This window comes from Equus asinus, chromosome 14 (assembly GCF_041296235.1).
Source record: "Equus asinus isolate D_3611 breed Donkey chromosome 14, EquAss-T2T_v2, whole genome shotgun sequence".
Classification (NCBI taxonomy): Eukaryota; Metazoa; Chordata; class Mammalia; order Perissodactyla; family Equidae; genus Equus; species Equus asinus.
The window spans coordinates 35,502,476-35,529,548 of NC_091803.1; the positions used below are offsets into that span (position 1 = coordinate 35,502,476).

General features: G+C 39.1%; 1 protein-coding gene across 5 annotated transcripts in view; it reads left to right on the plus strand.

The window, feature by feature from the left end:
- SMG1 (SMG1 nonsense mediated mRNA decay associated PI3K related kinase) overlaps positions 1–27,073 on the plus strand; it is a 93,677-nt gene that overhangs the window by 40,766 nt on the left and 25,838 nt on the right. For all 5 annotated transcript variants that reach the window (XM_044746791.2, XM_044746792.2, XM_070484863.1 and 2 more), the window contains 26 exons: positions 907–1,037; positions 1,202–1,363; positions 1,825–1,943; positions 2,400–2,487; positions 2,577–2,678; positions 3,156–3,296; positions 3,866–4,065; positions 4,471–4,667; positions 4,824–4,985; positions 5,798–5,952; positions 7,717–7,859; positions 8,010–8,211; positions 12,283–12,392; positions 13,093–13,240; positions 13,618–13,777; positions 14,516–14,636; positions 17,961–18,209; positions 18,545–18,829; positions 20,215–20,359; positions 20,469–20,607; positions 21,613–21,843; positions 21,958–22,135; positions 22,664–22,825; positions 23,383–23,600; positions 23,906–24,060; positions 25,565–25,787. In XM_044746791.2, coding sequence (XP_044602726.1) covers positions 907–1,037; positions 1,202–1,363; positions 1,825–1,943; positions 2,400–2,487; positions 2,577–2,678; positions 3,156–3,296; positions 3,866–4,065; positions 4,471–4,667; positions 4,824–4,985; positions 5,798–5,952; positions 7,717–7,859; positions 8,010–8,211; positions 12,283–12,392; positions 13,093–13,240; positions 13,618–13,777; positions 14,516–14,636; positions 17,961–18,209; positions 18,545–18,829; positions 20,215–20,359; positions 20,469–20,607; positions 21,613–21,843; positions 21,958–22,135; positions 22,664–22,825; positions 23,383–23,600; positions 23,906–24,060; positions 25,565–25,787 — 4,326 coding nt within the window. The remainder of the gene's footprint in view (positions 1–906; positions 1,038–1,201; positions 1,364–1,824; positions 1,944–2,399; positions 2,488–2,576; positions 2,679–3,155; positions 3,297–3,865; positions 4,066–4,470; positions 4,668–4,823; positions 4,986–5,797; positions 5,953–7,716; positions 7,860–8,009; positions 8,212–12,282; positions 12,393–13,092; positions 13,241–13,617; positions 13,778–14,515; positions 14,637–17,960; positions 18,210–18,544; positions 18,830–20,214; positions 20,360–20,468; positions 20,608–21,612; positions 21,844–21,957; positions 22,136–22,663; positions 22,826–23,382; positions 23,601–23,905; positions 24,061–25,564; positions 25,788–27,073) is intronic.

Consider the following 27,073-nt stretch of genomic DNA (forward strand, 5'->3'; position numbering starts at 1 on the left):
AAAATAGAAATTATAACAATGTACTGTAATAAAAGTTACCATACGTCGTAGCAACCTTAGCATACAGCTTCTTTTCTTTCCTTATTGAGTCAAGAACTTTTACCTTTTCACTTAAAGGAAGTGCTTTACAGCTTCTCTCTGGCATATGTGAACTGTCAGCATCACTGCCCTCGCACTTTGAGGTCTTTATTAAGTAAAATCAGTGTGACTTGAACACAAGCACTGCAATACTGTAACAGTTGATCTGATAACCAAGATGGTGAAGTGACTAATGGGCAAGTAGTGTATGTAGAGTGGATATGCTGGGCAGAGGGATGAGTCAGAGGGTACTGAAACTGCGGAGAGTGAAACCACAGACAAAGGGGCACGAGTGTGTTTGGAAAATTGAGGAAATACAGTCTCCTATGCTAAAGGACACGAAGGGCTCTGTTTAGACGAGGGATCAGCACACTACAGCCCATGGGCCACATCCAGCCCACTGCCCTGTTTTCTCTTTCTCTTTTAAAAAGCATCTTTATTGAGATGTAATTCACATACCATGCAATTCCCATTTAAAATGTACAATTCAGTGATTTATAATATATTCACAGAATTGTGCAATCATCACCAAACCTCACCTGTTTTTGTAAAGGAAGGTCTATTGAAACATAGCCAGTCTCGTTCAAATATAGTCTATGGCTGTTTTCTCAATGCAGTGGCAGAGTTGAGGAGTTGGACATTACAACAGCGGTGTCATATGGCCCACAAACCCTAAGATAGTCTCTTCTCTTCACAAAAAGTGTTTGCTGAATTTAAATATCATTTTACTTTTAAAAAATGTATAGATATACTTATTTTGAAAGGTAAACTCTGGTACGCCATGTATGTCTTGGAGGAGCTGAACATTTACTTTCTTTTGTACATCAGATGTGGGCGCTGTCTCCAACTGTCTTTGCCCTCCTGAGTAAGAACCTGATGATTGTGCACAATGACCTGGCTGTTCACTTCCCTGCCATTCAGTATGCAGTGCTTTACACTTTGTATTCTCATTGTACCAGGTACTGTGTTCAGAAATATTTTTTTAAAATTTTTTAAATTTATTTTTAAAGGGGAAGATGGGTCCTTTCAAGTATAGATCTTAAAAAGTATGTGTTGATTGAACTTGGAATTGCTTTTCTTAAAAAATTAGAGAAGAGAAGATGATCTGAACTTTGTCTTCCAGGCACGACCACTTTATATCTAGTAGTCTTAGTTCTTCATCCCCGTCCTTGTTTGATGGAGCCGTGATTAGTACTGTAACTACAGCTACAAAAAAACATTTCTCAATTATATTAAATCTCCTGGGAATATTGCTTAAGAAAGATAATCTGAACCAGGACACAAGGTAAGTAAGTAGTATTTTATAATATTAACTGTTCCTAACTTTCGTTAATTTGGCTTCCTAATTTGAGAATAAGAAGTGAAGGTTATTGGTGGGATAGAGCAGCTTCTTCATTTTGAAGCACTTTAAAATTTGGTTTTATTATTTCATCTAGGATTACTTGTTCTTTCTCAAAGAAATTATATGAAACCTCTCCCCCACAATGTTTTATAGACGAATATACCTATAGAAGTTTTTTTTAATATTATTTGCTACAATTTATTAGTTTAGGGAGGTTTTCTTAAAAGGCGTACAATATTTGACAAAGGGATTTCTATAATTTCAATTTTTGTTTCTTATTGCTTGAGATATTTAAAAAACCAAGAGAAAACTAATGTAAGATTAATGTAGAAGAAGCTGATGTAGAGTTTTAAGACTTTTTTTTTTTTAATGTAAAAAGCAACTGTATAAATTTTGTGTTTCAGGAAACTGTTAATGACCTGGGCTTTGGAAGTGGCTGTTTTAATGAAGAAGTCTGAAACATACGCACCGTTATTCTCTCTTCCATCTTTCCATAAATTTTGCAAAGGCCTTTTAGCCAACAGTAAGATTCTGTGATTCTTTAATTTTATTAATGCTTAAAAAGGGATCTTTGGTAATGGAAGATAGTCATTTGAGTACTTTTCATGACCTGAAATGTAAAATCCCCGTTTTAATGACAGATGCTGAATCTGTCTTAACTCGTTTTCATTCTTAGTATGTGAAAATACGGTAGTTTTAAGTGATTGTCACATTTTTCAGCTTATATGAATATTTATAGGTTCCATATACTTTAAAAATTTCCCTCAGAAAACGTTTTGGGTGAAGACTAGTCACTTTAAGGGGATTTTCTTGAATGTATCATTTTCCCAGTGAGGATTTCAGGGAGAGCCAGTGCTTGGTCCATAGTAGGTGGTGCTCACTGTTTGTTGAATGAATGAATAGGTTCAGAAAATTAAGACATACTGGCATATAAATACTTTTGGTGAGCTGAGAGTAACTGTCTTCTAATTTTGAATAGCTCTTGTTGAAGATGTGAATATCTGTCTGCAGGCGTGCAGCAGTCTACACGCCTTGGCCTCTTCCTTGCCGGATGATCTTTTGCAGAGGTATGGGCCACAGATCCTACTGTTTGTCCCTGGCCCTAATGACTTGGAAACATTCCCACACCTGGGTTCACTATTTTATTTTTCCGTAGGTGTGTGGATGTCTGCCGTGTTCAACTAGTCCACAGTGGAACTCGTATTCGACAGGCGTTTGGAAAGCTGTTGAAGTCAATTCCTTTAGATGTCGTCCTGAGGTATAACAGTTATGTTGGGGCAAAGACATTCTGCTGTTTTTACTGCCTCGTCTAGTTTAGGAAAAGACAAGTTGCCTATTACTGAATTAATGTTATATCTCGTATGGCACTTCTCATTGATGGGAGAGATGCCAAAGGATCGAATTGTGCAAGTCCAGAAGAAAATAACACAGTTTTATATTTTTTATGAACTCAATGAGCTCACGATAATTGGCACAGAATAATTCATATAGTGCCAAAATGTGTTCTGTTATTTGAAAAATTAAACTGCAATCTTTTATTGTTTTGTTTAAGTTAATTTGGGAGCTTTAAGAACCAAAAATTTCAAAGTTGTAATAACATCTCTATATCTATTTTAAAGCCTCAATTATTTTTTTTACTTCTAAATTTGTTTAGTAAGGAAATGACCCATTTGCAGTATGTACTAACCTTTTAACTAAAACACTGTGCGTAACAATGACTGTTTTCTGTCTACAGCAATAACAATCACACAGAAATTCAAGAAATTTCTTTAGCATTAAGAAGTCACATGAGTAAAGCACCAAGTAACACATTTCACCCACAAGATTTCTCTGACGTTATTAGTTTTATTTTATATGGGAACTCTCACAGAACAGGGTAAGACATTTCTTTGACTCTTTCATTGGGAAAAGTAATTTAAATGTACTTGAATTTCTTGACCCTATGCCCAGTTTTGAGGAGAAAGTATGTCAGGTGTGGTGGAGTAGAAAGTAACATTCTTCTCAAATGGGTTATTTTAGTTTTCAGCAATAGGAAGAGTTGCTCTGAAGATGGCATCTGAAGAAACAAAAGTGGCCTTTGAAATGGAGTGGTGAAATGTGGTTGACAGTTCACTGGTCTGACCCAGTCCTTAGTGCTAGGGGAGGGCTGGGGCAGCGAGCGACCTTCTGGAGAGGCTCAGTCCAGTGAATGTTTCACCCTGGTAGTCAGATTGTCATGAGCCAGGTCCCCTACTAATCCCCCCGCACCATACCCCATCCTGTTTTAACTCTAAGAGACCTCCTCAGAATGAGAGGTGGGGATATAACACTTCCCAATTTTACCGGTTTTGCCTTTTTAGAGTAGGAAAAATTGTAGTCCTTTACTCCTCTTCCCCTTGCAGTTTTTTTTTTTTTAATTAAAAATGAAGTTGTCATTGTTTGTTAAATATGCGCTGCTTTTCCCAGGAAGGACAATTGGTTAGAAAGATTGTTCTATAGCTGCCAGAGACTGGATAAGCGTGACCAGTCAACAATTCCCCGCAACCTTCTGAAGACGGACGCCGTCCTTTGGCAGTGGGCTATTTGGGAAGCAGCGCAGTTCACTGTCCTTTCTAAGCTGAGAACCCCGCTGGGCAGGGCTCAAGACACCTTCCAGACAATTGAAGGTAATTGACTCTGTGCTTTTTCAAACAGTGATGTAAATATCTTCAAGCTGTATATTACAAAATAATGGATTTCTTATCTTTGTTAAGAACAGAAATTTGAGGGAATATGACTTATTTGATAGTTTATCAGTTAATCTTTTAGATATGTTAGAATAAGCTTTCTTTGAATGATTGCGTTGGCAACAACGTAGTTGTCTGTTTTTGTTCAAAAACTTAAGAGATTTATGTGGAGAAAACATTTTTTTCCCCGTAAAATGAAAGATCTTTCATGTTTGGGGTTTTGTTTTTAAATGATAGATATAAAGAGGTTACTTAATAAATGTGAATTTGTGAAACTATCTCCAAGAACTTCTAGAATCTTTAAAAGGGTTCCTTTTAAACTTGGTGTGTTGTCTTTGCTTTTAGGTATTATTAGAAGTCTTGCAGCTCATACATTAAACCCCGATCAAGATGTTAGTCAGTGGACAACTGCAGACAGTGATGAAGGCCACAGTAGCAACCAGCTTAGACTTGTTCTTCTTCTGCAGTATCTGGAAAATCTGGAAAAGTTAATGTACAATGCATATGAGGGATGCGCTAATGCATTATCACCACCTCCCAAGGTTGGTTTCAGTAGGCTGTGTTGCTTTGTAGCAGTTTCATGGCCAAACCTGGCAGTGTATGCAAAGCCAAACTCACAATGGGCTTGTGTATTTCGTTTATGTATATTTGAGATGTCTGTACCTATGATTTGAACATGCTTTCTCTTTATTTTAAAGGTCATTAGGACTTTTTTCTATACCAATCGCCAAACGTGTCAAGACTGGCTAACTCGGATCCGACTCTCCATCATGAGGGTTGGATTGCTGGCAGGCCAGCCTGCAGTGACAGTGAGGCATGGCTTTGACTTGCTTACAGAAATGAAGGCAAATCTTTCTCAGGTGAGTGGTGTGTTTGAAGTTAATATTAAATCTGTTAATTAGAAAATGTTGCGTTTAATTCCTTTGCTATGATTTAATCTATGGATAAAATAAGTTAAAACTTCTATTCATTTTCAAATCTTTTGATCCAAAATTTTATAAAAGCAGTAATTTCCGAAGGCACCTATTCATATTTTATACTTAGAGCATGTCAGAATATGCATTACTTATGATTAAGGATTAGAACTTTAAAGGTAATTGTAAGAAACTTGTCTACAGAAGAAATAATTTTTATACTACTTTATAACAATGGCTGTATAATGTAGAGGAAGGCATCTATAGTAATTTTATAATGTATGCAAAAGTTTATATAATAATGTTATAATGTATAGGATAAGTACTGGCTTGTAAGTGGGCTCAATAAATACGTGGAATCCAAAAATAGCAAATGTTTACTAATTAAGGTAGTGTCAATAGGCGATATTCAAAGACATGAATTAATCATCCTTTAATTCCTGTTTGTTTATATTTAATTTTTGCTTTGTATTTACTTTATGTGTTACTCCTACAGATGCCACAGTTTAGATGTTTGAGCCCTTTTTTTAATTTTGTAAAGACTAACACCCATGTGCTATTAAGGTTCTGTCAGTCACCTTTTGTAGCTACATTATAAGTAACATTTTAAGAACTCTAAGCTAAATAACGTAATATCGTTGTTGTAAAAATAATTGTTAACTACATTTGACTTTAACTAGGCCTAGGTTGTGATCAGTAGAGGTTTGAATGTGAATGGTAGTGAGGTCTGTGGTTACTTTTCTGAATGCCCCTTTCAGGGGAGTGAATTGGAAGTGACCATCATGATGGTGGTAGAAGCACTGTGTGAACTTCATTGTCCTGAAGCCATCCAGGGAATTGCTGTCTGGTCTTCTTCCGTGGTTGGAAAAAATCTTCTCTGGATTAACTCAGTGGCCCAACAGGCTGAAGGGAGGTAAGGCATAAGGAAGGAAGTGGGTGATAGGATTTCTTTGTGTTTAAATCCTTTGTACTTTCTGGCCAACATTGTAGTTAAATGTTAAAATAGCAATGTTTAATTTCAGCAATAGAAGCTTACTATAAATCACTTTACCAGGAGGCATCTTCAGTCTATTCTTTAATTAATGGCAAAGCTTGGGTGCCTTTCTTACTTAGTAGTTATTAGGCAATCTTCCTTGAAACAAGATCTGTCAGTTATTTGTTTTATACATACTTATGAGCTTGATCCTTAATTGATGACCTTTTACATCAGAGTCTGGTACAAATTACCCTTTATGGCTAGCGTACTTGCTCATTAGCCTCTGTACTCAACATTCAGACTCATTTGATTCCTCTAAGTAAATGAGCATGTACCATAAAAGTCTGTTTATATTTATATACATTTTACCAAATCTGGAAAATGTAGAAGAAAGAAAAGAACTACTCATAATTCTATCTCCAGTGGTAACTCTTAGTTTTGGTGTACATGCCTTCTTAATTCTTTTCTCTCTCATGTATAGTTTTCTTCCTGCTTTTCATAGAAATAGCAGTGTTTCTGCTGGTCAGTTGGTTTTACTTTTGCCACTTGGCAATATTTTAAAAGAGGACTTTGCCATGTTAAATATTCTACGTGTGGTTTTTTTTTACTGCGGAAGATTTGCCCTGAGCTAACATCTATGCCAGTCTTCCTCTATATTGTAGGTGGGTCCTCACCACAGCATGGCCACCAACAAGTGGTGTAGGTCCGTGCCTGGGAAGTGAACTCGGGCTGCTGAAACTGAGCGTGCCAAATTTATGCACTAGGCCACAGGGCTGGCCACTTCTATAATGTAAATTTTAATGATACAATTGTATTTATTTGTGAGGGTAACAGAGTTGAACATCCCTTATTGTTGGACAGTAAGGTTGTTTCTGATGTTTTGTACTAATCTTAATACACCATGGCACTTAATTCTATGCTCATTGTTCTGATTATTTTCTTTGAATTCATCCCTACAAGTTGATCCGCTAGAAGAAAGGCTCTAGACCATAGGCTTCTGATACATGCTGTTACTAAGGTGCCCTCAGGAAAGGCGCTTCCAGTTAACTATCCCGACCAGGAGAGTCACCTCTCCCCTTCACCTTTGTGATACTGAGGGCCACTGAGGAACAAGGACCCTACCTACCACCTTCAGCGGGGAAAATATTCGTTTTAATTTACATTGCTTTACTAATGATGAATAGGAGAACTTTCCCCATATGTTATATTGACCATTTATGGTTTTTAAAAACATAGATTGTGTCTTTTTGGCCTCTTGTTTTTTTCCTTTATTGATCTGTGAGATTTTATTACTCACCAAGATTGTTGATGCTGTCTAATTTCTTCATTTGTAACTTTTTTTTAATGTTTATGGTATGTTTTTCATACCCAGAAGTTTCAAATTATTATGTCATTAGATCTCGTACTTTATGGATCCTTTTCTTGTATTTAGTTCTTCTACTTAGCCTTTGCAAACATTGAGATCAGATACTTACCAATTTTCTCTGTTAGTTATTTTATGCTCCTTTTTTTAACATTTAGCAATCTTTAAAATTATTTTTATTTGTTATGAGGAAGAGATCTATTTTTGTGCAACCCCAACCCCACGCAAAGTAATTAACTCGTCTCAACTCAATTTATTGAGTAATTCAGTCTTCCTAGTTTTTTTGGAAATGAAATATGTGGATAATTTAAAAATAAGACTTTCAATTTGTATTGAAGGTTTGAGAAGGCCTCTGTGGAGTACCAGGAGCACCTTTGTGCCATGACAGGCATCGATTGCTGCATCTCCAGCTTTGACAAATCTGTCCTCACACTGGCCAATGCTGGACGTAACAGTGCCAGCCCCAAGCATTCTCTAAACGGTGAGTAGTCAGTATTTAAGTAAAAAGTTGTAGTCAAATAGTTTGTACCAATGATCTTACTGTGTACTTTTAGATTTCTGTGGTCTTTGAAATCATTCATAATTGCTCTGGATTTCTGTCTCTCTCTATGTATAAAATACTTTTACTCAGGTGAATCCAGAAAAACTGTGCTGTCCAAACCAACCGATTCCTCCCCTGAGGTTATAAATTATTTGGGAAATAAAGCGTGTGAGTGCTACGTCTCAGTTGCTGATTGGGCTGCGGTACAGGAATGGCAGAGCGCCGTCCATGACTTGAAGAAGAGCACTAGCACTACTTCTCTCAGCCTGAAAGCTGACTTCAACTACGTAAAGTAAGCCTTCTGTTCACTTACAAATTGTGTAAGCAAAATTGCAGTAGCTTTAAAATTTTCCTCTGTGGCAGAAAAATACTGAAATTGGTTATATCTCCTATTGCAAGATGGTTGTAGTTCTAACACTACCATGCTAAGGATGACTCCAACGTTAGATGTGAGGAGAGTAATCATGCTCTGGGAAAACGGACTTCTGACTGTTGAAATGGTCGTTTGGTATGGATCCTCAGAGCCTATTCTAAAACCAAAATGTATATAAAGAGAAATTTGTCACTGCTTTAGAAAGGATCACATTTTAATGGTTTTGTTTCTAAATTAGGCTTGAATATGTCAAACACATCCATTCTAAAGAAGGCTGAGTTTATGAACATTTGTAAATTAAATTTCTTTATCTTTTTTTTCTTCTCCTTGTTTTTCTATTCGTTGTTAATCCCTTAATTCAAAATTTGAGTACTGGCTGTGTCCTAGACAGTTGGCTGGGGCTATGAGGGGTCAGTAGCTGTCCTTGCCATTGAGGATCCAGCTTCCAGTGAGCAAATGGGTTAATGAGTCATTTCTCCACTGAGCATGTACTGCGTACCAGCCAGGGAGAAAACAGACACACATTCTGACCCTTGAGGAGCTGACCTCTAGTGATGGGGAGACACACAGGCAAAAATACAAGGTTGGGGAATGCCATCAGGATGCTGATGGAGCACAGACTTGAGAGAACAGACCTGAAGCAAGAATGATGGGCTTGGAGTGTTCTGGAAATTCTTAGGTGGCCAGTGTGGTTGGAGCAGAGTGAATAAGAGGAGATAAAGGTGGGAACTGTGAAAAGGACTTTGACTCCTAATAAGATAGAAAATCTTAGGTGGGATTTAAATGGGGGGGGCATGTTGTGATCTGTCAGTGGTTCACTCTGCTGTGTTGTGAGGAGACTGGAGGTGGGGGGCAAGAGTGGAACCATGTAGACCATTAATTTGTGGGGGCAGAGGTAGAGGGAGGAGAAAACATACTATTAACTGAAGTAGGAACACACAGAGAACAATGAGGCACGTTTAAGGTGTATATGAAACGTGCAGATGAGGTTGTTGAGTATGCAATTAAGAATTGGATTTGGGAAAGAATAAACAAATGGGACTTCATCAGACTAAAGAGCTTCTTCAAGGCAAGGGAAAACAGAATTGAAACAAAAAAACAGCTCACTAATTGGGAAAAAATATTTACAAGCCACTTATCCGACAAAGGGTTAATCTCCATAATATACAAAGAACTCACACTGCTTAACAACAAAAAAACAAACAACCCGATCAAAAAATGGGCAGAGGACATGAACAGACATTTCTCAAAAGAAGATATGAATATGGCCAATAGACACATGAAAAGATGTTCATCATCGCTAATCATCAGGGAAATGCAAATCAAAACTACACTAAGATATCACCTTACCCCCGTTAGATTGGCAAAAACATCCAAAACCAAGAACGACAAATGTTGGAGAGGTTGTGGAGAAAGAGGAACCCTCATACACTGTTGGTGGGAATGCAAACTGGTACAGCCACTATGGAAAACAGTATGGAGATTTCTCAAAAAGTTAAAAATAGAAATACCCTATGACCCAGCCATCCCATTACTGGGTATCTATCCTAAGAACCTGATATCAGATATCTCAAGAGTCCGTTGCACCCCTATGTTCATCGCAGCATTATTTACAATAGCCAAGACGTGGAACCAGCCTACAGGCCCAGAAACTGATGATTGGATAAAGAAGATGTGGTATATATACACAATGGAATACTACTCAGCCATAAAAAAAGACGAAATTGGCCCATTCACAACAATGTGGATGGACCTCGAGGGCATTATGTTAAGCGAAATAAGTCAGTCAGAGAAAGACGAACTCTATATGACTCCACTCATAGGTGGAAATTAGTATATTGAGAAGGAGATCTGATCGGTGGTTACCAGGGAAAAGGGGGGGTGGGGGGAGGGCACGGAGGGGGTAGTGGTGTACCCACAACATGACTAACAAAAATGTACAACTGAAATTTCACAAGCCTGTAATCCATCATAACATTAATAAAAAAAAAAAAAAAAAAAAAAAAGAATTGGATTTGGGGAGCCAACCTAGGGGTACAGCGGTTAAGTTCGCACGTTCCGCTGCTTGCTGCCCCGGGGTTCGCCCGTTCGGATCCCAGGTGTGGACATGCACCACTTGGCACGCCATGCTGTGGTAGGCGTCCCACATATAAAGTAGAGGAAGATGGGCACGGATGTTAGCTCAGGGCCAGTCTTCCTCAGCAAAAAGAGGAGGATTGGCAGTAGTTAGCTCAGGGCTAATCTTCCTCAAAAAAAAGAATTGGATTTGGAACTAAGAAGTGTCTAAGCTAGAAAGAGATTTGGGGATCATTTGTGTAAAGGTGATAATTAAAGGCCCTCTTTCCTGTCACTTTATTCTCCAGAGACTTTGTAAGCCACCAAAGAATAGATAAGGCTCTGGAGAAGAGTAAGTGAAAAGGAAAGAGGACCAAGGTCAGAATCCTTTTGAGCATCTTGGTTAAGGGATGGGAGAAGAAGTGGTTGAAGAAAACACAGGGATGTGGAGGAAGGAAGTCTCAGATATGGAAGAACCAGGCTGTAGTAGTCAGTGTTGTCGGAAGCTCCAGAGACTACAAGCAGGAAGAGCTGTGTGGAGATAAGGAGCAGCAGCCAGGTTGAATGCTGTTGAGTGGTGGAGAAATTTGAAAATGAAGAGCTTCATTTATGTTAATTGGGTAGTGAGGTTTTTTTGAAGTCAAGGCGAAGCTGTGGCTGCAGGAGAATATTGTGTGTTTATTTTAAATGTTGGAGAGATTAAGTGTTCTTTTAGACCAAGGGGAAGGAGCCACTAGAAAGCAGAGGTGAAGAAACAGGATGAAGACCATTGATTGAAGGATTAACTGGACCCTACCTTTTCTCAGCATCAAGGAAAGCAGTTAAAGTTAGATATAGACAGTTTTGGGAGTGGGTGGTGGATTGGGGCTAAAGGTAGATGAAATGAAAGCCTGTGTGTTTTTTCCTGAAGAGTCAGTCATTAGCTGAAAGTGTGAGGACATCGTAGATCATAGTGGGCACATAGGAAGCCTGTCGCTGGAGAAGACTCAGACCCTGTGGTGGCAGAAGTGATAAGTGTGTTGGTTCCCAAACCTCGACAGCTGGTCAGTGCCCAGTAATTATGGCTCACCTGAGAAGCTGGTGGTTACGTTGATCCAGGCTAGGAGCTTATTAAGGTGGAAGCAAGTACAGTCAAGTGATGTACATTTTCAGTGCTGGATTCAGGCTGAGATATAAGGGAGAGGACATGGTGAGAGGGACAGGGAAAGATGAGAGATTAGTGGAAAAGAGAGATTGAGAAACTACGTTGTTAGAGAGCAGACGTGAAAGGAGTGAGAACAGAGTAAGGGACCTGAAAGTGGCCATGGGGAGCTAGGGGGATGGGGCCTCTTATCCCGGCCTTGATGCTAGGGCTAGAGGGAAGAGTTTCAGAGGTCTCTATTGTCAGATAAGGAGAGGAGATGGAAGGAAGAATTCTTTGAAAGAAGAGAAAGAGATTTCCTGAGACAGTGGGAAAGGGAGAGAGAGCGAGAGGCCAGCAGTGAAAGAAGGCAGGACCAGGGCATAAGATTGAGATAATAGCGTAGGAGACCTACAGAAGCTTATGCTTCAGTGAGGGATGAGGCCGTGGAGGGAGTTGAGCAGTAGCTTGGGGAGTAGATGTTGATGTTGCCCTGCAGAAGTCTACTGTCAGTTTGTTGGACAGGCCCAGGGACAACAGGCTGCAAAAAGAGGAAGGACACATGGAGGGGATGAGTCTGCTAATCTGAAAGTCTATCGCTGGGCCTTTCCGGTTTGCCACTCCCATTTTAGTGCTAATTAAGATGGTAGTCAGAACTTCAAAATAAAAATACAAAGGGGGCCCACAGGGAAGGAACTGCATCAAAAAGATACTGTGTAACCATGCTGTCTTTTTCTAGAATTTGTTCTGTTTATTTGAATGGTTCTATAAACTGGATAGGGTGTAATACAAGCTAACTAATATTTTAATTACAGATCATTGAGCAGTTTTGAGTCTGGAGAATTTGTTGAATGTACTGAGCAGTTAGAATTGTTACCAGGAGAAAATATCAATCTACTTGCTGGAGGATCAAAAGAAAAAATAGGTATTTGAGATAATAATTTTGAAATTAAATATTTTTATGGACAAGTTGTTCAAAATGTTTGGCTTAGTATAATTTACTGGAAAATCTGGAAGTTGTACGTTTATTTTGGGGCAGAGTCCCATGTGAAGCAACAGATTTAGGACTGTTCTGTTTACATTTGATTTGGCAGATAGAAAACAGTTTAATTAAAATTAAGCAAACTAAAAAGAGGCTACAGTAATACTTTGAGATTTATTAGCCATTCTGTTTGAAAAAGTACTAGTAATGTTTACACTAGGTATTGGTCTTGCTTGACTTGATGTTTTTCATTAATTAAGTTCTTTATCACAACTGGAACGTTTTGTAAAATATTTCACTAAAGTTAGTATTTGAGTGTTCTGTATGTTAGCATTGATATTCGAAATTCGGTAAGATTTGCCCAAGTAGGTCTAGATTTGACCTTTTAAATAGTAGATGACTTAGTGATCTTTGAGCCTTTGTAATCAACTGATTTTTGGGGTCTGAGATATAATTTTATGTGCAGTATAAATTTTATATTATCAGAAATGCTTAATCATAGTCTTCTGGCTGAATATAAATATGAAAGGAGGTCTTCATTGGTGATTATTTTTTAATGCTGGCAAAATATCGTATCACTCTTGTGCATTAAAATCAAATTAACTTAATGGATTTATTTAATTTTTAAATTTAACTTCTGTAGATATGAAAAAACTTCTTCCTAACATGTTAAGTCCCGATCCAAGGGAACTTCAGAAGTCCATTGAAGTGCAGCTGTTGAGAAGTTCTGTTTGCTTGGCAACTGCTTTGGACCATGTGGAACAGGAGCAGAAGTGGCAGTCTATAACCGAGTAAGCTCAGTGCTGGGGAGGTCAGGGTGCCTTAGGTGTGCCGTGGGGTTGATACGCGTGCTCTGCTGGGCTGAGGCACTTGTCACATCACTGCAGCCCCAGTCATGATAGCTTCATTTTAGCTGTAGAAGTAGTATGATGTGTGAATGCCACTTGCAGTATATTCTGAGACTGAAACTAAATAAAATGTGAACTCTCCCCAGAGCTGATGCCTTGACTTGCTTATGTCATTTGCTGAAGAGCAGGCTGCGCCTCTGCCTTCCTCTGCTTTGGAAGCCAGCATGGCAGCACCTTAACAAACTGCTACTCAGTGGGATACTCAGTGGTTACAAGTTGAAAACCTCATTTATTAATTAACAGTAAATATTTTGTTTCAGAAACGTGGTAAAGTACTTGAAGCAAACCTCCCGCATAGCTGTTGGACCACTGAGACTTTCTACTTTAACAGTTTCACAGTCTCTGCCCGTTCTCAGTACCTTACAGCTGTATTGCTCTTCTGCTTTGGAAAATACAGTTTCTAACAGACTTTCAACAGAGGTGTGTATGTGTGTATTTTTACCAGGATATTCTTCTGAACATCACTAGACATTAATGTAGAACAAAGATTGTTTGTGAGTTTTTAAAATAGCATTTGTAGCATTTGTTGGACAAGCTAGTAAATCCAGAAATCTAAAACGCCATTTTCAGGCGGATTTTCACTTGAGAAATATGTGAGGCAGATGGAAGAATCTAAGGTATATAATGTCAAGAATGGCTAATTTAAAAATTTTGGTGGGATGAGGAAAGGGGTTGGTGTATATAAATATATTTTCCCTGGAAAGATGATATAAATTTTAGATTTGACTAAAACAAGATACCCTCTCCACCTCCCAAATAGGATAAAGTGTAACCAAAGATAGGCCCTTTCCAAGGGAATTATGATCTTTGAGAATCTGTTTATAAAGCAGAAGTTTTGTTTTTCTGTAATTTAGCTTCTGCTTTATAGTAAATATGCTGTGGTTATTTTCTATAAAAACTTGCCTACTATGTTGGTAAGTATATCCATAAATTGGACTTAGTATTCTGAAAGATTTTTTTTTTTTTTGGCAAAACAAAGATTTTCTCTTAGAGTGCCTTTTCCTCTTGTGGATTAGAAGATATAACGAGAAGGGGAGAGTTTAGTAGATAAACCTGGAATCGAGCTGAAGTAGCTGACCTATGGGGATGTATCTGAATTCAGTCTACAAACACATAGAAGCCTGTTTACGTTACATAGTTTTGGTTTTTCTCTGGTAGGACTGTCTCATTCCACTCTTCAGTGAAGCTTTGCGTTCATGTAAGCAGCATGATGTGAGGCCATGGATGCAGGCATTAAGGTATACCATGTACCAGAGTCACTTGTTGGAGAAAATAAAAGGTAACTAGGTTGGTTTTTTAAAATAGTTTTATTGAGAGATAATTTACACATTTTAAGCGTACAGTTTGATGAGTTTTGACATGTCTTCACCTGTGTGACCAATAAAATCAAGATAGAGAACATTTATCTTGCCCCGAAAGGTTTTCTTTTCTTTTTCTTTTGAGGAAGATTAGCCCTGAGCTAACTGCTGCCAATCCTCCTCTTTTTGCTGAGGAAGACTGGCCCTGAACTAACGTCCGTGCCCATCTTCCTCTACTTTCTATGTGGGATGCCTACCGCAGCATGGCTTGCCAAGCGGTGCCATGTCCGCACCCGGGATCTGAACCGGCGAACCCCGGGCTGCTGAAGCGGAACGTGCAAACTTAACCACTGCACCACCAGGCTGGCCCCTGAAAGGTTTTCTTATGCCTCTTCCCAGTCGTCTGTCCCATCTGCCCCATTCTGGGCGACCACTGATTTGCTTTCTATCGTTGTAGAATAGACTTGTCTTTACTGCAGTTTTGTGGAAATGGAAAGATACGATGCTGTGTGTGTCTGTGTCTGGCTTCTCTTGCTCAGCAGGTTATTTTTAGGTTCACCCATGTTGCATATATCAGTAGTGCGATCCTTCCTATTTTTGAGTAGAAATGATTGTGTGGATGTACCACAGTTTGTTTATCTGTTGACCCTTTGACTGATATTTGAATTTTTTATTTGTAAAGCTGCTGTGAAATTCACGTACGAGTCTTTGTATGGACATATGTTTGTGTTTCTGTGGAGTAAATGCCCAGGAGTGGAACTGTTGGGTCACATGGTTTCACTTGCAAAACAGCCTGGCAGTTTCTTATAAAGTGGTCGTACGTTTACGTTCCTTCCGGCACTGGAGTGAGTGTGTAGTATCTCATTGTGGTTTTATTGCCTTTTGCTGATGATTAATGATGTTGAGCATCTTTTCATTTGCGTAGTGGCCATTGTGTATCTTATTTTGTAAAGTGTCTGTTCAAATCTTTTACCCGTTTTTAATGAAGTCGTAAGAGTTATTTATGTGTTCGAGATACAAGTTTTTTTAATCAGATATAATGTACTGTGAATGTTAAATTTTAAATGCTTCAAATGAATAGTTAAGAGAATTAGTATTTGTATAAATAATTATGTTTAAGTTCCATTTTTAAGAAAGAACTATCTGTCATGTTAAAGGGATGTTAGGATATATTATTTTGCTCTAAAATTGAAAAGTTGCTGGAATGCTGTAGAATTTTAGTCGAAAATGTGGCAGCTGGGGTTACTGAGTAAATTAAATATTACTCAGAGGATATTAAATTTGAAGTCAGCTAATGCTGGGATGTGGCCTTGCACTGCAGAGTGATTACTGGCAACTCTGACTTCACCTGGACTCTTAATGCCAAACCGACCTGGGCTTGGAACCTTAGCCCAGCGTTTGCACGTTGAGGGACCTTAGGGCAAGTCATTAGACTTCTGAGTCACTTTCCTTGTCAGTTATGGGGATTGCCCCACTCATGAGACTCCTCTAAGGATTATTGGAGGTGAGACAAGGCATATAAAAGCACTGACACAGAGCATGGCATAGAAAAGGGCTGCAAATGTCATCATCTCCCTTCTCATGCTTCCCATAGTGCACAGGTTTTAAAGTTGTGAAGCACAAGTCAGTAAGCCAGCAGAAATACTGGGAGACAGAACTCCACTCCTCCTCACTTTTCTTTCTTGATTTGGCAAGTGTTTATCAAGTGTGTGCTTTGTGCCGGACACTGTGCTTGAAGTTGGGATGTAGTGGTGAACAAGACAAACCTGTTTTCTGCATTCCTAAGATCACAAGGGTCCTAGAGTCTAGCAGAGAGACCGACGTCAAACAAGGGACAGCACTGTGGTGTGTTGAGTGGAAGTGTACATGCATGGCGCTAAAACAACATGCAACATGGGTACTGACTTAATCCTAGAAATCAGAAAAGGACTTGGGAAGGAAGTAACGTTTAAGTTGACACCTGAGGGAGGTAGAGATGAGAAAGAAGGCGGAATGATTTAGTTAGAAGGCCAGTGGAAAGAATGAAAAATTCTTAGATGACTCATTTCGCCTGAGGGAGAGTGGGAAGAGATGAAGCTGGGCCAGATTGAGATTGGAATGGAATGCAAGGTAGCACTGTCTTGCCAGGCAAATCCAGGAGTTGGGGCTTTGTCAGAAGCGCAGTGGGAAGCCATCAAAGGGAAGTTAATTGTTCAGATTTACCTTCGTGTAAGATTACTTCACTTGCAGATTGGAAAATGGATTAGAAGAGGACAACTGGGGACAAAGGGACCAATTAGGGTGAAGTCCCTGCTAAAGGTAACCAAAGTAGTGGCAGTAGGGACAGGAGAAAGCAGATATGATATGAGGGTTGAAAGTCTAAGATGACTGCCACTTACCTGCTCAGGTAGGCAGCTTGATCGTGTGCCTTTCCTTGAGAAAGGGAAAACAGGAGAAGGAAGTAAAAGGTTTGGAGGGTGGTGGACAATGATTCCACTTGACAGAGGTTAAAGTGCCATTGAAATACCTGAGTGTAGGTGGCTGGTAGGCAGGTGAGACTCAGGTGTCAGGTCTGGGCTGGAGATAAAGATTCAAGAGTCATCAGCATTTGTATGGTAATTGAAGCCACAGGAGCAGATGATATTGTCCAGGGAGAGAGTGCAGAGTGAGAAGAGTAGAGAGCCTAGGACCAACCCTGAGGAACACCAGTTTTAATGGATGGGTAGTGGATGAGAAGGAGACTGAGAAGGATTCTCGAGAAAGGTAGGAGTAAACCAGGAGAGAGTGGCATGGCAGAAGGGCAGAGGGCACTCACTCAGGAAGGAAAGAGGAAACCATGGGAGAGTGGCATGGCAGAAGGGCAGAGGGCACTCACTCAGGAAGGGAGGAGGAAACCATGGGAGAGTGGCATGGCAGAAGGGCAGAGGGCACTCACTCAGGAAGGGAGGAGGAAACCAGGGGAGAGTGGCATGGCAGAAGGGCAGAGGGCACTCCCTTGGGAAGGGAGGATGGTCTGTCCAGCCTTACCCTCATTCCCCACCCTTTGGCCTAGGCCCTTTCCTTAAAGGATGCAGAAACTCAAAACTTAATTTCTTATAGTGACTGATTTTTACTTTTGTATACATTTATTTCAACAAGCATTTATTGTTTATTGTATGCCAAGCACTATGCTAGCTGCTGGGGATTTAAAGATGGTGAAAAAATGAGTTATCTTTATTTAGGGAGAGGGTGGGGAAGGGAATAGTTGGGGAAGAATTTTTTGGCTGTGTTTCCGTGCAATCTGGGACTGGACCAATCAGACTAATAAAACGTTTTCTTCTTTCCAGAACAAACAGTTCCAATTAGAAGCCATCTCATGGAATTAGGTCTAACAGCAGCAAAATTTGCTAGAAAACGCGGGAATGTGTCTCTTGCAACAAGACTGCTGGCACAGTGTAGTGAGGTTCAGCTGGGAAAGACCACCACTGCACAGGACTTAGTCCAGCATTTTAAAAAGCTCTCCTCTCAAGGTCAAGTGGACGAAAAATGGGGACCTGAACTTGACATTGAAAAAACCAAATTGTTGTATACAGCAGGTTAGTGAAATGAATTATGGTTAATACACGACTATAATAAAAATCACGTGTATGAATGTTAACTGTGTTGGTGTAAAGCAGTAATAGAAAAGGTGATTTTTTTTCAGCTGTTGCAGAACGTTTGAGTCCTGAATAATAAATTATGTGTAATTGACTTAGCTCTATAATTTAGTACTTTTAAAAGAAGTAATTTTAGTAATTAAAGAGATGTTTGTAGACAGCATTGATTAGCACTGAATTTACATGTTTTTAAAAATTCATTATTTTACCCCCCAAAAATATCCATCATTTGCTTTTAAGGCTTTTCTAAGGGCTGGTATTTTGGTTTTCTATAGGCCAGTCAACACACGCAATGGAAATGTTGAGTTCTTGTGCCATATCTTTCTGCAAGTCTGCCAAAGCTGAATATGCAGTTGCCAAGTCAATTTTGACACTGGCTAAATGGATCCAGGCAGAATGGAAAGAAATTTCAGGGCAGCTGAAACAGGTTTACAGAGCTCAGCAACAGCAGAACTTCACAAGTCTTTCTACTTTGTCAAAAAACATACTCACTTTAATAGAACTGCCATCTGTTAATGCTATGGAAGAAGAGTATCCTCGGATCGAGAGTGAATCTACAGGTAGGGTTTCTTTCTTTGATAGCTTTAAAATATTAATTTTAGAAGTGGTTTTTTCCCCCTCTTTTAAAGTTTACGATATTATGCTGGCTATAGTTTGCCACAAAAAGTGTCTCTATGGAAATGTAGCATATTATATTGCCTGGAAGTGGCTAAAGCATTATTTCTTTTCTTTTTTTTTTTTTTTTTGTGAGGAAGATTAGCCCAGAGCTAACATTTGCCAATCCTCTTATTTTCTTTTTTTTTTTGCTAAGACAGACTGGCCCTGAGCTAACATCTGTGTCCATTTTCCTCTACTTTATATGTGGGATGCCTGCCACAGCATGGCTTGACAAGCAGTGCGTAGGTCCACACCCGAAATCCAAACCAGTGAACCCCGAGCCGCCAGAATGGAACATGCAAACTTAACCGCTGCACCACCGGGCAGGCCCCTAAAACACATTTCTGTAGTGTCCAATGCCACTCTTCTTCCTGGCCATACTTCCCACCTTCCTAATTCGTGGTGCTGTTATGGTCTTAGATGTTGTTCCAGATCCTGGCCCCAATATCTAAAATTCCATCTCACACCAGAAGGAGCAACAATGATACAAAATAGTAGCCTGTGGTCCCCTTGACTAGTGGAGCACAGAAACTACAGAAAGATTCAAGTTTCACTTCCTAACACTGGTGCTAGTAACAGAATGGTACCCGATAAATAGGGTAGTTAATTCATTCAGTGTTTGAGTGCCTATTATGGTAGGCACCCTTGTCCAGTTTTCACAGATTGGGAGATGATTAACCTCTTTGCTAAAACATGAGAGTATACCTTTATTTTGTTGTTGTGAAGCCTAGGATTTTAATTACTTACATTGGTCTTATAAAATAACTCTATTGTATGTATTGTAGGGTCCTGATATTCATAGGGCATGTGTCTTGTGATAGTATAAATCTTCCTATTGGCAGTTGGCACTGTAGCAGACGGTTTCTTCACTGTTAAACTGGGAATAGAGATATTAACCTTGTGAATCTCTGATTGAATGGGGTTGTATACTCATCACCTATGTACTAATTTTGCCAGAAAATCTAAGCTGAATCTAATCATAAGGGAAATAGCCATTCAAATCCAGAATGCGAGACCTTCTCCCACACAGTGTCGTGAAGGACATTGATGCGTTTTACAGGGTGATACTTTCAGCCGACTTGAGAAGTTGAGCAATTCATTTCAACTTAGTAGCCTTTTAGAAAAGCATAGGACAAACATGTGCTTCATCAAGTTCTGTACTGTAATATTATGGAACTTAATGATTGTTTGCAAGTAGTAAAATCCTGAAATGTTAATGAGAGTGCTGTTAGAAATTGATGAATGTGACATTGCTGAGTTCTTTCATTATTTTTTCTCTGCCATGCAGTGCATATTGGAGTTGGAGAACCTGACTTTATTCTGGGACAGTTGTATCATCTGTCTTCAGTACAGGCACCTGAAGTAGCCAAATCTTGGGCAGCGTTGGCTAGTTGGGCTTACAGGTGGGGCAGAAAGGTTGTTGACAATGCCAGGTATGTATGTTGAAATGTGTTTATTTAACGCATTGCAAAATAGTGATTTAAAATGTCTGCTGGTATGGTAAAGGTAGCTAAAATGCTGATGACTTGTTTATTTTTACAGTCAGGGAGAAGGTGTTCGTCTCCTGCCCAGAGAAAAATCTGAAGTTCAAAATCTGCTTCCAGACACTGTGACTGAAGAAGAAAAAGAGAGAGTCTATGGTATTCTTGGTCAGGCTGTGTGTCGGCCAGCAGGAATTCAGGCAAGGAAAACGTGGTGCAGCGTTTGGGGGAAATAGTGTCAAGATCACTGTCCTCATTCATTGATTTTGAGGAAGCTGTTCACATGTACTTGATTAAATATTGTTTCAAATAAAAACTCTGATTTTTAAGATGGAAGTGAATTAGAATATCTTTCTAAGAAGAATGTAATTTCTTGAGAAATTGTCATTTCCTTATAGCCCTCTTAAAAAAGGTGAAGTTCATTTTATTTAAAGTAGATTTCTCTTTTAATTGCTCTTTTGATCAGAAATTAGGTTCTTAACACTAGCTTGGGAGCTTTTAAAATATGCCACTCCCTGAGTTCCACCCTAGATATTCTGGGTGGAGTGTGTGTGTGTGTGTGTGTGTGTTTACGCGTGCGCGCACGCGTCTGTCTGTCTGTCTGTGTTTGTGTGTCTGTCTGTGTGTGTTTAAGCTCACATGGTGATTCTAATAATATAGCCAGCGTTGAAAACCAATGGGTTAGATGCTCTATAGGATTTACTCCCTTCCCTCTCAAATTCTGGAATGTTGTAACTGTTAAGTATTTGTTGCGGACTTAAAGGTTTGAGTTCTCTTTGCTGAGCTAAGCTGTGTTGATTCAGTTCTTGCTCTGGACTTCAGCGCATTTCAGTGTCTGCCCAAGCTGGTGTTGTGTCATGTACAGGACTGTACTGTATGTTCAGCCTCAGACTTTTGAACAGATTATGTTTAATTTTCTCCAGGCAGATTATTATATTGTGACTTAGAAGCATTTAAAGTCCAAAAATGAAAGTCCTTCATCTGCGTTAAGTGCTTCTATTCTTCTTCATTAGCTACGTTAGTAAAGATATCATAAAGAGAAGCATATTGGCATTGATTTAGCATGTATAACGCTACGTATGAAGTAATTTGGTCTTTCATAAATGAGAAAAGTCTTTTATATGACAGGAAAATCATGTACATTTCTCCCTTTTCAGTTTATGTTAAGAGAAAATAATAGCCTTTTATGCACAATTTTTCTTCAGGATGAAGACATAACGCTTCAGATAACAGAAAGTGAAGATAATGAGGAAGATGACATGGTCGATGTTATCTGGCGTCAGTTAATATCAAGCTGCCCATGGCTTTCAGAACTTGACGAAAGTGCAACAGAAGGAGTTATTAAAGTGTGGAGGAAAGTTGTAGACAGAATCTTCAGCCTGTACAAGCTGTCTTGCAGTGCATATTTTACTTTCCTTAAACTCAATGCTGGTCAGGTAGGTAGCACAGTGTCGTGTTTTAGGAAAGCTTACTTGAAATGTCTTTCCTAGTAGACGAAAACGGTATTCTGACTTGTTTTCTTATTTTTTCTGTTTGTCTTTGGCTCTTAGATTCCTTTGGATGAAGATGACCCAAGGCTGCATTTGAGTCACAGAGCGGAGCAGAGCACTGATGACGTGATTGTGATGGCCACATTGCGACTGCTCAGGCTGCTCGTGAAGCATGCCGGCGAGCTTCGGCAGTATCTGGAACACGGCTTGGAGACAACACCCACTGCTCCCTGGAGAGGTGATGGTCTAAATAAAGTGTTTCAGGAAAAATTATTTCTGGGTAAAGACAAGACAGTGAAAAAGCAGACTGCTTTATGTTTATTACTTGAGTGTGTTACAGAATTGCTACATTAGTTCTTGGGGCACCCTGGACTGCTGTTACATCACTTCCCTCTCACCTTTCAGAGAAGTGGAAGGCTGAGAAGCAGAAGGCTTATATATACAAAATAAATTTTGGAGAGAGTGGTAAAAATAAGTTTCAAAAAATTTCTTATACTCTTTGTAAAAATTGTCTCTGCCTTTTATAGGTATTCGCAGAAAATACATTTCTCTAGAACATGTTTGGGTTGCTCTGGACTTTGATTATAGCTCTGTTCCCTAACCCTGACAGATGAGGAACTATTGTGTATGGTTCTTTGTTATCACAGGGAGAAATTTGAGGCCCTTAGAACTGATGCTGACACATACCAGGTTTTATCCTTTTGCATCCACGATGTTGACAGTTTTTAATAACTTTAAAGTATTTTTCTTTCTTCTTATCCTGAAGGAATTATTCCACAGCTTTTCTCACGCTTAAACCACCCTGAAGTGTACGTGCGCCAAAGTATTTGTAACCTTCTCTGCCGTGTGGCTCAAGATTCCCCACATCTCATACTGTATCCTGCAATAGTGGGGACCATATCACTTAGTAGTGAATCGCAAGCTTCAGGTATGGAATGTTCAAGTACTGCTACTTTAAGTATAAATTATTTTGCAAATGATATTTGTTAGGTAAGTTTTTTTGAGCTTTATGTTCCAGAGTTGATAGAGTCTGTAATCTTTTCAGTAAGAACAATGACCATTGACTGAGAGTAATTACTATGTGTCTGGCACTAGGACGTCTGCTGTACACATTATCTTCAGTCTCACAGTGACACAGCAAGGCTTGGAGAAACGGAGTTGCTCTCTCAGGTTCACTGAGCCGAGTGACTGGCAGATAAAGATGGAAACCAAGTTCTGGACTGTGGCTGGGAGAGCACTTTATTTCTTGAGACTCAATTAGTATCTTTTCCCCCATTTGTCTTCTGTTAGCTTATCATATTAATATAAAAGCTCAGCTGTTAAAAAGACAGAATATCTATGATCTTTGGTCAATTTAATACACAGAAGGCCAGTTAGTTAAATGAATGCTTTGGAGTCAAAGAGATTATCGATGTTTTCCCTAACTCAACATATGCACACGGAAGAAACATCCAAAGTATACCTTATTCTCCCATTTCATTATAGGAAATAAGTTTTCCTCTGCAATTCCAACTTTACTTGGCAATATTCAAGGAGAAGAATTGCTAGTTTCTGAATGTGAGGGAGGAAGTCCCCCTGCTTCTCAAGATAGCAATAAGGATGAACTTAAAAGTGGCTTAAATGAAGACCAAGCCATGATGCAGGATTGCTACAGCAAAATTGTGGATAAGCTGTCCTCTGCAAACCCAACTATGGTGTTACAGGTACAAAAAGCCCAGCTCATACGTTTGTAAACAGTTTTTATTATAAGCCCCCCAAAACACCCCAACAATCCCAACCTATAAACAAAACCCATAAAAACTGTTATGGAAATAATATTTGCCAAACAAAGCTTTTAGAATAATGAAAATTGGTGTTATAGATCTGTATTGATGGGCAGAATCACTAAGCAGGGTTCTCTAGATACTGAACAAAAGATGCACACATTTAGTAGCAGTTTCCAGCGTGTGCAGAGCTGTGCTGTGTGTAGTCTTGTAGATGAGCGCATTTGGATGTGCCGTGTGTGCAGGTTCAGATGCTTGTGGCTGAGCTGCGCAGGGTCACTGTTCTCTGGGATGAGCTCTGGCTGGGAGTTCTGTTACAGCAGCACATGTACGTCCTGAGACGGATTCAGCAGCTGGAAGACGAGGTGAAGAGAGTCCAGAACAACAACACCTTACGCAAGTATGTTTCCATACACTTTTACTCAGACAGTGAAGCTGCCTCTTTTTTTTAATGTAAAATATGCATAACAAAATTTGCCATTTTAACCAATTTTAACTGTCTGATTCAGTTATATTAAGTTCATTCACAGTGTTGTGCCACCATCATCATTGTCACTTTCCGGAACTTATCATCCCAAACAAAAGCTCTCTGCCCGTTAAACAATACTTCCCCTTTCCGCCAACCTCAGCCCCTGGTTACCGCCATTCTCCTCTCTTAAGTACCTCACATAAGTGGAATCATACAGTATTTCTCCTTTTGTGTCTGGTTTACTTCACTAGGCATGATGTTTTGATGGTTCATCCATATTACAGCATGTAGCAGACTTTCTTTCACTTTTTATGGCTGAATAACATCAATTGTAGGGATGTACCACACTTTATTTTATGTCCTCATCTGTCACTGGACACTTGGGTTGCTCCTGCCTTTTGGCTCTTGTAACCGGTGCTTCTGTGAACATTGGTGTACGAGTCCCTGAGTCCCCACTTTTAGGTATTGTGTGTGATCCAGTGGATGTGCTGGGTCATGTGGTAGTTCTCTGTCTAACGTATAGAGGAACTGCAGAACTCTTTTCCACAGTGGCCACACCGTTTTACATTCCCACCAAAAGTGCACAAGTGTTCCAGTTTCTCCACATCCTCACCAACATTTGTTGTTTTCTGGTTCTTTTGATAGTAGCCATCCTAATGGGTGTGCAATGATATCTCATCGTAGTTTTGATTTGCATTTCCGTAATTACTAATAATGTTGAGCATCTTTTCATGTGACTGTTGATCAGTGTTGATCATTTGTATATCTCCTTTGGAGAAATGTCTATTCAGATCCTTTGCCCATTTTTGAATTGGCTTGTTTGTTTTTTGTTGTTGAGTTTTAGGAGCTCTGTGTATTCTGGATATTAATCCCTTATCAGATATGATTTGCAAAATATTTTTTTCTTATTTTGTGCAGTCTTTTCACTCTTGATAGTGTCTTTTAATACACATAAATGTTTAATTTTGCTTATAAAAAAATTTATCTTTTTTTCTTCTGTTCCCTGTGCTTTGTGCCATATCCAAGAAATCATTGCCAAATCCAGTCTCAAGAATCCTTTCCCCTTGTTTTCTTCTAAGAGTTTTAAAGTCTTAGCTCCTAAGTTATGGTCTTTTGATCCATTTTGAGTTATTTTTTGCATCTAGTGTAAGGTAAGAATCCAGCTTCATTCTTTTGCAAGGGAATATCTAGTTTTCCCATCCCTGTTTGTTGAAAGGAGAAACTGCTTCTTTCTTACAAAACTAGTTTTACAATTAGCTTTACAAATAAAGCTATTTTTGTAAAGCTATTAGAAAATTTTGTAAAGCTATTATAAAGTATAATTTGTAACGCTATTTATTACTATGTTTTGACTTCTTTTTTGATACTGTTTACTTCCATTTGATACATTTAAATTGTTCCTAGTTTGTATAAAATTCTTTGTCTTCCTGGTCAGAGAAGAGAAAATTGCAATCATGCGGGAGAAGCACACGGCTTTGATGAAGCCCATTGTGTTTGCCTTGGAGCATGTACGGAGCATCACGGCGGCCCCTGCGGAAACGCCACATGAAAAGTGGTTTCAGGATAACTATGGTGATGCAATTGAGAATGCCCTAGAAAAACTGAAGACACCATCAAACCCCGCAAAGCCTGGAAGCAGCTGGATTCCGTTTAAAGAGGTACAGAAAATCTCAAAAATGCTTCTAAAATGGGAAATTCCCCATGGGATTAAATAAGGGGACTTGCCTTACTTGGAACATTAGAGAAGACTTTGTAAGCCTATGGAAGGTGGCCTATGACCAGTTGCTCATAAGGAACCTAGAGAAAAGTGTTTTTCTTCATTTTGAGTATCTGGGGACGAGTGGGCCTAGGGTGGCAAATTTTCATCTCTAGAGGGTTCACACTAGGCGGAATGTATTGTAAGAAATTAGCCAAGGAAGAGGCTCTGGCCTTGAGCTAAATACTGATTGCCTGCTGTGTTCTTCTTGTAAAAGATTAGGAAATTTACTGTTGTGCCTATATAGTTTTTCTTGGGGGGGGTGTTCAAATTATCTATCAGACAGTATAGTCACATATAACATCATTAGTTTTATAAGTAAGTATTTTGCCTTCAATTCTGCATAGACTGTTTGGGGATGTTCAGTGTATTTAAATATTTGAGAATCCTTATCTTTTATGTTCTGGTCTCCTTAGTGCTATGTTTTCTTTGGTTTTTATTTTTATAGTAATGGCACCATTAGTTGGTTGCGCATATTTATTACCTATAGCTTTTTCTTGCTTTTCCTTATCCCTTTTTTCTCTATCCTTTACCTTTATTGTTCCTAACTGATTACCTTACTTAACTTTAGTAATGAGAAAACTATTAAAAGATACGGTGCAGAGAGAAAAAGTACACCCAACTTTAACTATAAATGCAAACAGCTAAATTCAGTGGAAGCAGCTGGAAGCACAAGACAAGAACACTAATGTGGAGGGGCGGGGTTTGTGATGTGGCGCCTAGCTGGGACCTTTCCCCTTGCGTTCCAGCAGTAGTTTCTGGCTTCTTTGTCTCTTTCTCAGTAAATCGACTAAGAAGCACAGAAGAGGAGATAGGAGTACTTTTTAAAACCCGTGTTTGGAGGGGGGGGCGTGTTGTGTGTGTGTATGAATAAGCCATAGAGAAAAATTTTTGTGATGATAGTGTATATTTTAAAGAATAATTTAAAAAATTAGCGCAACCAGAGGCACTGACAAGTAGAAGAAAAAAAGAAGATTGGCAACAGTTGTTAGCTCAGGTGCCAATCTTAAAAAAAAAAATTAAAATGAATACGTATGTCTCCCTTCCTCTTTATCTGTAGTGCAGCTAAAAAAAAAAAAATAGAATTAGCTGAAGAAGTAAAACTTTTGAAAAGTCCACAAGCACTGTTCTGAATTTTGAGTTAATCATTACCTACTTTTTGAAAAATAGTTTTTGTTTACTGATAGC